This window comes from Drosophila rhopaloa, unplaced genomic scaffold (assembly GCF_018152115.1).
Source record: "Drosophila rhopaloa isolate 14029-0021.01 unplaced genomic scaffold, ASM1815211v1 contig_155, whole genome shotgun sequence".
NCBI lineage: Eukaryota > Metazoa > Arthropoda > Insecta > Diptera > Drosophilidae > Drosophila > Drosophila rhopaloa.
The window spans coordinates 8,170,661-8,181,581 of record NW_025335034.1 but is presented as its reverse complement, the minus strand read 5'-3'; the positions used below and the strand labels follow the sequence as shown (position 1 = coordinate 8,181,581).

The 10,921-nt window shown below is 39.8% G+C and overlaps 1 protein-coding gene across 1 annotated transcript; it reads right to left on the bottom strand.

Moving 5' to 3' along the window:
- Positions 1–347: 347 nt before the first annotated feature.
- LOC123037244 lies at positions 348–4,808 on the bottom strand. The gene is made up of 3 exons (XM_044457117.1): positions 4,782–4,808; positions 2,720–4,718; positions 348–519 (listed from the first exon to the last, which is right to left on the bottom strand). The coding sequence occupies exons 2-3, from the start codon at positions 4,537–4,539 to the stop codon at positions 348–350; spliced, it is 1,992 nt and encodes a 663-aa protein (XP_044313052.1). The 5' UTR covers positions 4,540–4,718; positions 4,782–4,808.
- Positions 4,809–10,921: the final 6,113 nt, after the last annotated feature.

Here is a 10,921-nt window from a genome sequence, read left to right as displayed (position 1 = left end):
AATACCATTCAAACGATTGCTATCTATTCTCCTTATAATGTCAAAATCTCTTATATTATACTCTTCATGTGGAAGAGTCCAGGTTTCAACAAAACATAAAAAGTTTGCGGAACAAATAATTTTGTCGTTGGCAATATCTTCGTGATGAGCACGAAGAGACTCAACATTGTGGTAATACAATGAGATGGCATCATTTCTATTGAACAAGAATTCGTATTGCGTAGTCAAAGCCTTTTCCCCTCTTAAACATTGAAGTTCTTCTTGGACATTTGTTGCTCCAAATCTAGTTGGAGGAACAAAGTCTCCTAAAAGGAAAAGACCCGATGCGCATGTTGCCCTGCTGCATCCTACGTAAAGCGAAGCTCGCTTAATGCCTCTTTTAAGATGCACTGCGACTTTGCTGTAGGTTGCTCCTTGGCTTTTGTGGATGGTAATAGCCTCAGCAGGAACAACTGGGAATTGCTTACGATCAATCGAAGAATGTCCTGAATTTCCGCACTGAAAAACTCGGGCTGTTTTCTGAATGGGAGTCCAACCGGGATTATCATTCCTTCGAACTTTTGACCTGGCTATGGCCCCAACCGTAGGATCTGAAAACTTTATCCACAGTCCTGTAACTATATGGGAGCCGTTAACCATGCAATGGTCAATTTGCATTAATTGGCCAGTTGCACCATTTACTAGTCCGTCATTTGTGTCTATATTGACGGTAACCATATACTTTGCCGTTGTTTTTAGCTGAAGAATATATGGTAAGCCCTGGGTTTCTGAGGTTTTCATATTTTGGGCCATTCTTAACGTCCTGACTCTATTGCTTTCTGACATATTTGCTGATTTAACAGTATCTATGGCAGTTGAAAAGAACTCTTCAGTCTGAATTTGGGCAAGCTTAAAGGTATTATAATGGGTAACCTCATCATTAGAGCAGAACAAATGAATTGCGTCATCAGCAACCTCGGTGGCTGAAACAACTCTTTGCCTAAGAAGCTCTACATCTGCGTCTGTCATATTAGCCTCGGACATATTATTTAATGCCAAAGCAAACGCGTGATCGTCCCGTTGTCTCATTATTTCAGTTAACTCAAAAAACTTAAAATTATTCCAAAGGTTAGCTCCGGCAAGAATGTTATAGGGGTTATTACTATTTTCTAGGAATATCCACCGATCCCCAACTGGGCTAAGCTGCTTCAGATCTCCAAACACTATTATTGATTTTCCACCAAAAATTAGATCTTGAGTTCTAAAAATTTGTCGAAGTCTTTGATCTAAATACCCAAGCATTTTCGATCCGACCATGGAAATTTCATCTATAATAATTAATTGGATGTCAATTAACTTGCAATGCAAAGTGTTTAAAGAATCATTATTTAAGGGTCTTAACGGACCCGAAGATTGATTAACAGGAAGGGAGAAAACGGAATGAAGCGTAAGTCCTCCAATCCCAAAAGCAGCTTTTCCAGTAGGAGCACAAAGTAAAACCTTTGCAGAATCAGTTGCCCCAGGAAGCTTATTCGCCCGCCACGTTATAGACTGATATATTGTTGAAATCAGCCTACTTTTTCCGACTCCAGCACCTCCACCAACATATTCATAAAAAATGTTCTTTGCTGCAACATTATGCATTACATGGGCGTAATACTGGCGTTGCTTAAAGTTAAGCGACCTAGTAAGGGAGCAAAGTGTGTCTTCAGATACCAAAGGAGGAAGTCTAATAAGTTGAAGTTCTCCATCCTCTGGGTTATTTTCAATGTCATCTTGGAGTACATTTACGTTTTGCCCAACGTTTGGTACTGCCAAGGCTCTAAACTCTTCATCTAGGTATTGGGAGGCAAGCCCCTCAGCAAGATGACTGTTTGGTTCTCTATCAAAATTTTGCAATTCTTGAAGAACCCTCTCCAATTCCATATCATCAAACACATCATATTGCTCTTTGTTGGCCTTGATTATTTCAAAATTATTTCTGAATGTACTTTCATTGTCATTTAAAATAAGTTCCGATTCCTCACTCCTCCACGGAAAGAAAAGCATTACATGCTCTCTAAAATAATCAGATGGGGAAGAGTTTAAGCTAAAGCGAACCCATCTAAGAATTAAGGCATGCTTACGCCTTTTCACACTACCAGTCCCATCTAGCAGTGCGAAACATTGTTCAGCAATGGCGTTTTCCTCATCTGGTTCCAAGTCGATCGGTTCATCATAATCTTCGTTGGACCTTTCTGTTCGAGAGTTGGACTTGCCGAATTTGTACCAAGCCGCAAATTCTGCAAGACATATTGACTCTAATTGTTCATGCCTTTGTACATACCGATCAAGTAAGTTTTTCTCAAAGATATCAGTGGAGTTTTCAGGAAGCTGTTCTATTTCCCTATTAGATCGCACTATCCGCACTCTTTTATCTGGATGGCAAGTGTTAACAAAAATATTTCCTTCGCTAGCCTCTGACATGTGTAATCCCAAAATGTTGTAGGCTGCTTCTTGGGCAGAAATCTCTGTAGCGTTAATGAACTTGCTCCCGAGATGCTGCAGTTTTCTTTTAACTGAAATATTTCCGTGACTTATTTCAGTCATTGCTTCGCGAAGGAGTTGCGACACTCCACGGTTGGATTTGTTAATGTAGTTAACTATATAACTACAACACGCGTACGCATCTAGGATAAATTGAATATCCATGTTTGCTCTATGTAAGCCCAAAATATTTTTGTTGTAAGCATTTAACAACCTGTCGGAAAATTTGCGACGAAGAAATATCTGAGGTTTTTTTAGGCTGGAGCGAATGGCAAACTTATATTCTTCAAATGTAGTATCAAGGTGGGTCAGGAAAAGGTTAAAATTATTAAAAGTGCCTGCTTCTTCATCGGAACTAGACTTTAAAAGCTCTTTAATTTTTTTAAACAATTCTTTAGAATGTTCAACATTGGTTTCGTTTTCTTCTAATGGATATAACACCAATGTTTCAGGCATTGGAGGGTATGGCATATTGAAGCGGCAGAATTCCTGGCCACGCAGCTCTCTTAAACATGAAGAGCTGTGCTTATGGCGCTGGTATTGAATAAATTCTTGCAATTCAGGATCTTCTCCGCTAGTAGTAATAAACCGATCAACAAAACGTATAACTTGATCGCAATTCTCTGCTCCGTCCAGCCTTGGAGCTTCAGAAAGCCAGTACATGCCATGAGAGTGTGGCGATCCCCTGTGCTGAAACTCGATCCTCCAATAATAGTGGACTAGGGTATATTCGCCAAATATCTCAGAACTTTTGAAAACTTTCAGCAATTGTCGGAGCCTGTAGTCAAAGTAACGGGAGCATGTTACTGGGTCAGATCGGATTAAGCGAGCTTTTTCGGTACTCGAAAGAGCTGCCGCTTCGTCCTCATTTATATTTTTGCCATCCACCAAAAGAGAAATAATAACTAACAGCTCATTCCATCTAGATTCAGCAGCGGAAAGAGTTATGAAAAATGTAGGCAACCCAAATTGTCTTATCATGGCAATAACTTTTTTTTTTTCAGCCTCCCAATGAGCTGGGGCGGAACGTAGACCTTTAAGAATATGATACCCGTCGTCATGCTGTACAAGTCTGTCAACAAATGATTCATCCCTTATATTTGCAGCAGTTACCGCACCTGACTTTTTTCGTAGGGCGATGGAAATTGTGTTTTGAATTCGCTGCATCTCATAAAACTTGTACATATAAAGGACTTTAGGTACCACTGCACAACGACGGTCGTAGAAACGAATCTGTGATCTAGCTTTCTTTGCATAGGTCACATTGGCCTTAAATATTTCACCGCAAGATATAGTTGGGAACGAAAGTTCTTCCGCATCTTCATCTAGGGTTAGGTTTGTTGGACGGCGGCCTTCCCCAGGGGCCAAAGCAATACGTTCGAGCTCAGTATTGTTATTTTCTAATAAAGTTTCATGACCGCCTGGATTTAGCTCTTCTTCTTGTTGATCGATTTGTTGAGAATAAAGCTGTTGTCGCAATAGTTGTTCAACTTCTTCTCGATCAGATTCATCTGCGATAAAAGGTAATTCTTCCCTATCGCCAACTTGGTTAAGCCAGTCATTATCAAATATGATATTGTGTTTTCTGTACAGTTCAGTGTTAACTAAATACCGTACAGCTTCAAGGACCCGAGCTGGTCGAATAGTTTCTGTCATAAAATTATGGGAGTATTCCAGTTTCCTTTTAAGGTGAACTTGGATTACATGTGTGGAATTAAACGATCGGGGAAGCGCACTTACAGTGTCTGGGACAGAAATAGGAACATTTACCACCGCTCCTCTTATTCCGCATTGCCTTTCATATCCTAAGGAGATAATGCGCATAAACGGAATTCGAGGAGAAATAAGGCGCTCTTCCAGACACGTTAAGTTTTTAAGGCACTCCGGAATTTCTGGAAAGTCTAAGCCATTGGAAAGACAAAGAGATGGTAGTCTGCCTTTGGAAACAGCTTGACGGCATGTACTGCAGAATAGATATATACCGGACGGACTCGGAAATTTCCTACTTAAATAAAATGAGTTGCCTACGTTCATATTGGGGAACTTAGAAGATATAAGAAATTGATTCAAACCACTTACCTGGGATGAAAACCATGTTCCTCCACAGCATGTACATATTTTTGTTGGTCCGTCCTTAATGTTTCGAAGATATTGTTCCCGCGCAGTGTTTCGGCTCCTCCGGCGCTGTAATTCCCGTTGATCCTCCCTTTCATCTGCGGAAAGTTCAGCTCTAGCAGCAATATTTCGCTGCGACTGCCTTAAAGATTCCGCCTGACGATTTTGGGTACTGCTCCTATATGTGATTAATCTTTCCGCGGCCATTTCCTGAATTTGTTGCTCTCGAAGCCTCCGCTGTAGGCGTGTCTCCCGGCTACGCAATGTGTTATAGTGCTGCTGATGCGCACGAGTTATGGGGTTATTCCTAACGATCCTGTGAGCATCAGCGTCCCTTACGCGCTCTGGTCTGCGATTTTCTTCAACGGCCCTCCAGGTAGCGCGATTAGCAGTATTTTGTGACTGCTGTCGTCGGCGCTCCTCGGAGTTTGCCCTGGCAAGAGCGTGCGCTATAGCGTCCTGTTCTCGCTCTGGCCTGCGATTTTCTTCTTCCGCCCTCCAGGTAGCGCGATGAGCAGTATTTTGGGACTGCTGTCGTCGGCGCTCCTCGGAGTTTGCCCTGGCTAACGCGTGCGCTGCAGTGTTTCGGTCCTGCTGTCGTTGACGTTCCTCGGAGTTAGCTCTGGCCTGAGCGTGAGCTATAGCGTCCTGTTCCCGCTCTGGCCTGCGATTTTCTTCATCGGCCCTCCAGGTAGCGCGATTAGCAGTATTTTGCGACTGCTGTCGTCGGCGCTCCTCGGAGTTTGCCCTGGCTAACGCGTGCGCTGCAGTGTTTCGGTCCTGCTGTCGTCGACGTTCCTCGGAGTTAGCTCTGGCCTGAGCGTGAGCTATAGCGTCCTGTTCCCGCTCTGGCCTGCGATTTTCTTCATCGGCCCTCCAGGTAGCGCGATTAGCAGTATTTTGCGACTGCTGTCGTCGGCGCTCCTCGGAGTTTGCCCTGGCTAACGCGTGCGCTGCAGTGTTTCGGTCCTGCTGTCGTCGACGTTCCTCGGAGTTAGCTCTGGCCTGAGCGTGAGCTATAGCGTCCTGTTCCCGCTCTGGCCTGCGATTTTCTTCATTGGCCCTCCAGGTAGCGCGATTAGCAGTATTTTGCGACTGCTGTCGTCGGCGCTCCTCGGAGTTAGCTCTGGCCTGAGCGTGAGCTATAGCGTCCTGTTCCCGCTCTGGCCTGCGATTTTCTTCTTCGGCCCTCCAGGTAGCGCGATTAGCAGTATTTTGCGACTGCTGTCGTCGGCGCTCCTCGGAGTTAGCTCTGGCCTGAGCGTGAGCTATAGCGTCCTGTTCCCGCTCTGGCCTGCGATTTTCTTCATCGGCCCTCCAGGTAGCGCGATTAGCAGTATTTTGCGACTGCTGTCGTCGGCGCTCCTCGGAGTTAGCTCTGGCCTGAGCGTGAGCTATAGCGTCCTGTTCCCGCTCTGGCCTGCGATTTTCTTCATCGGCCCTCCAGGTAGCGCGATTAGCAGTATTTTGCGACTGCTGTCGTCGGCGCTCCTCGGAGTTAGCTCTGGCCTGAGCGTGAGCTATAGCGTCCTGTTCCCGCTCTGGCCTGCGATTTTCTTCATCGGCCCTCCAGGTAGCGCGATTAGCAGTGTTCAGTGCGCGTTCCCTAGCTCGAACTCGATCACTTCGCCTTCTGACAAGGCGTGCTGCCGTATTTCGCGTGCGTGCGTCCTCAGCTAGTTCCAAATTACTTGCGCGGGTCTCGGCAATATGTAAGGCATTCCGGGTCCTTATCTGCGGTGCATTTTGACGATATTGGGCTCGGCTGCGCCTCAGTGCGGCTTGGCGGCGTTGTTCCTGAGATAAAGAAGATACGCGTGGCATTCTCTTTTTTTTTGCTGTTTAAAAAATCGTAAAAATAAAAATTTAAAGGGATTATACGTGTTTGTTATTAAAAAATTTTAAATTCAGGGAATTTTGAAATTGTGATAAAATGATAAATTTATGTACTATGCCCCGTATTTGGTTTACGGTTGATACATACATAATTTTATAATTTTCTGATAGATAGACAAAATACTGCAATTGTTATTATTTAATTGTGGAAAATTGTGGAAAATATAATGTGTATTAAAACAGCAAAGGGAGACAGAAAATTCGGACAGTTTTAACAAATTAACGGAAACTTACCAATTATCAATTGTAGGAGATATCACTTTAAATCACTTTTTAATTTAATTTTTCACTTTTGAATAACAAAAAGTACACAATACAAGTAATATAGGCTTCACAGAAACAGGTTGTTATACGGCGACTGTTATTTACAGACTAATCCATGGATTAGGCATACGTGTCAATATAAAGGCTGGTATTTTACCTGTTGACAGCACAAAGGTCAACCCTTTTTCTCACGAAGAATCCCGTAGTGCAGAAAGGTGCAGGTAACTACTTTGATTATGCAATTAAAGGATTGTGTACGTGTACATTAGTGAATCAGTTACCTTACCATTTGACCTGTATGATGTAAATCAAGAATTGGAAAAGTCTAGGTAGACTGGGTTGCAATATGAAATCAAACTATCGGGTTGTATATACCTGCCCTTGATTCATAAATGTAAAAGTAAATTAAGGTGACTTTCTGTAGGGGCGTAATAACCTGCATAGTGTTCGGCAATATTTGTAAAAGTTTTAGTATGTAGGGTTACAAATAAATATAAAATAAAACTATCAGAGAAACCCTTAACCAGTCGTGGGGTATCAAACTTTAATACATAAAAAAAAGACCTTTGTAAAATAGATGACAGATGTTTTGTATATTTAAAATAAAAAAAATAATAATAACTGAATCTGAAATCTGGGAATATGTTGAAAGGAAAAGATTATGTCAGTATGCCAATCTTATTTGCAAGATCTATATGATTTGTATACAATCTTAAAACATATGATTTCTCCAAAAATGTCAGTAAATGTTTCAAAACGCTTAAGCTGTGTTGATTTGCCTGTTATTTAATGATCATTCTAAGACATCTATATGATATAGTCTTAAAATTTTTATAAAATTAAAACTATTATTCTGAGATTGCTAAAATTTACTATATCTTGGAGTATATGGAAATATTTTAGGAAACGACAAAGTTATAGTTACGAACTGACGGAAGATGTATTCGAATCGCCTGATATAACAATGAAGCTAGGTCGATTTTACTCTCAAGTTTTCGGTCATTTCTATGAAAGCTATATGATATTATTGTCCGATTTCAATAAAAATTAAAACGTAAATCTAAAATATTCAAGATTTACTATATCTTGAAGTATATTTATTTAAATTATTAAACATCGAAGTAATAATTTTTTTCTCATTTATTTCATATAATTGTTCCGATTGTTCCTATGGGAGCTATATGATACTGTCATCCGATTTTAATAAAATGAAAACCGTAATTCCATAGTATTTAAATATTAACAAATCCTGAAGAACAAAAAAATTCTTAATACTCATAAAAAATCCAAACTTCCTAACTTTAAAAACACCAAAGTTATGGCATTTTCAATCGTTCAGTTATATGGCAGCTATAAGATATAGTCGGCCGATCCTTATGAAATTTGGTAGGTCGGATTGATTGGCCAAATATAAAACCTGTAGAAAATCTTAACTTTCTAACTTTACAAACACCAAAATTATGGCATTTCCAATCGTTCAGTTATATGGCAGCTATAGGATATAGTCGGCCGATCCTTATGAAATTTGGTAGGTCGGATTGATTGGCCAAATATAAAACCCATAGAAAATCCCAACTTTCTAACTTTACAAACACCAAAGTTATGGCATTTCCGATAAATCAGTTATATGGCAGCTATAGGATATAGTCGGCCGATCCTTATGAAATTTGGTACGTCGGATTGATTGGCCAAATATAATACCCATAGAGAGTCCCAACTTCTTATCTTTAAAAACACCAAAGTTATGACTTTTCCGATCGTTCAGTTATATGGCAGCTATATGATATAGTCGCCCGATCCGGCTCGTTCCGACTTATATACTACCTGCAATAGAAAGACAAGTTTTGCGAAAGTTTCAAGCAGATAGCTTTAAAACTGAGGGACTAGTTTGCGTAGAAACGGACGGACAGACGGACAGACGGACAGACGGACAGACGGACGGACAGACGGACGGACAGACGGACGGACAGACGGACAGACGGACATGGCTAGATCGACTCTCCTGGTGATGCTGATCAAGAATATATATACTTTATAGGGTCGGAAATGTCTCCTTCACTGCGTTGCAAACTTTTGACTGAAATTATAATACCCTCTGCAAGGGTATAACAATAAAAGAAAGTCATACAAACCTTGCATCAAATGGCTTTCTCCGCGGAGTTGCCAGGCTTACATATAAGTTATGTCCAGCCGTGGTCAGGGGGTGGGAAACTCCCTGGGTTTAGCTACAGTGGCTTGCAGCTTATTTATTTATGTATGTTTTAATTCTTTCTCGCAGCTTTTGCTTGTTGTTCCTTTAAAAAATACTTGGGGTTTTATATTTTTTTTGTTCATACTCTCTTTACAAAAATATTGGTGAATAGAAATGTTTCTGGTATTTTAGCTGCGATCTTTGTTGCTTTTATCGGATTGTAGTTTTTGGTGTCGTACTTTCTAATTTCCATTAAAATTTAAGTAGTTATGTTTTGTTGTCGTGGTTGACCTAGTGGTTGTCTATGCTATAGGAAAAACTTGAGGGATTTGGCGAATTAGATGGTTTTTTCCTTTGATGTGGGGGAATTCAATTGGTCATTACTGCAGTATATTATATATATTTTACATTTTTACATATATTTTGTGGGTTAGAGGCCACATAGACTTTTTGTATTGCCTCAAGTTTTTGATGGTGTTTCAATATTCAATGATGGTATAATTTTTAACTAATCAGTGGAACCATTTCTAAATTTAGTATGCTGTTAAACCTTTTATTTTGTATAATATTTATTTTAATTTATATGTGCAATGATTCTCGTGGCAACAGGAGTTGCCTTTTAACTAGATTTTGATTTGAGAGCGGTTATCACTGGGGCGTTTTCGGCTAGGACTTCGTCGGATTGGGGGATCTTTAATCAAAACTAGCTAACGAAATTACAAGAGAATTTTTGTGGTAACCTAGCCAGGTGTTACATTTTTAGTTATGTTTATGCGTTTATTTTTTTTTTTATGAGCTTGGTGTAAGTGCTCTATATTACCCACCCAACCTTGTTAACACTTTGCAATGCAAGGAATTTGGTGTGTTAACCCTTAAGTGATTTGATGTGTTTTGTTTTAAGTGATGTATTTGGAAATCGAACCACAAATCCTGAAACTTTATGTTTAATTCAGTCACATGTCTTAAAATTTTTTTGTGACAAATTTACCTGCACATATGTAAGTTGAAAAGAAAAGCCAAAGAAGTTTATTCTGTTTATTAATTTTATATTTCAAATACTGTTTCGGAAGACACCACTCTTCCTCATCAGCTTGAAAAGACGGTAGATCGGACAGTTTTTGAAAACGGCCCAACAATTTAAAATGATAACTTAAAATAATTAAAAAATAAAAAGAGAATTCTTACCTATGTTGTAAAATGTTAATTCCTTTTGTTTTTGAACAGTTTTTGTCGGTAATCATGCTTCTTTTACATGCTCTGCCAACTCTGTCTTTAAGTTTTTGGTTGGCGTCCCATTTTTCATGGTACCACTTACTGTGCTTGTATAATAACACTTTCAGGAAATGCTTTAAAATACTTTTCCTGTGCTTAGCGCATGGGTCAGTAGGAACAAACCAATAAGGATATATTTTATTGGTTTCTTCTATGCATTTCTGCTCTAAAAATGTTATTTCAAACATTGCATCAGAAGGATTTTTTAAATATAGTTCATGGAAACTGTAATTTTTTGCCTTGATAAACTGTTCAGTTTTTTACTTCATATCATCAAGGCAAGCCAGAGATTTTGTGCATTTGGGGCATTTATCTGCATTTATTTTTTTTTAAATAACGTAGCCCAAGAAATATCTTACAGCATTACGTTCTCCTAACTTTTCGTTAGGGCAAGCACTTTCTCTTGGTTCTATAGCCAATTGAACTGCTGGATTAACTACTTGAACTACTGACATTTCTGCACAGCTTACCAATTCTGTTTTGCTTTTTTGAATATCCTGCATCATTCCGGGGTCATATGACCAATCTAAGGAAATGTCAGAATCTGGTATACAATTTGTATTCTTAAGTGTGTGCTCATTTATTATTTTTGTAGCCCACAAATTTTTCAAGGCATATAATATTGATGTGCTGTTGGATTGGTAAAATTTCCAAACTTGGATCTTAGCAACCCAAATA

Excerpts from the sequence above, each read along its gene's own strand:
- LOC123037244 (XM_044457117.1), bottom strand. The coding sequence starts at position 4,539 with ATGAACGTAGGCAACTCATTTTATTTAAGTAGGAAATTTCCGAGTCCG. Across the intron at positions 520-2,719 it reads CGTCGCAAATTTTCCGACAG|AAAACAGCCCGAGTTTTTCA; the intron begins GTTGTTAAATGC and ends ACTCCCATTCAG.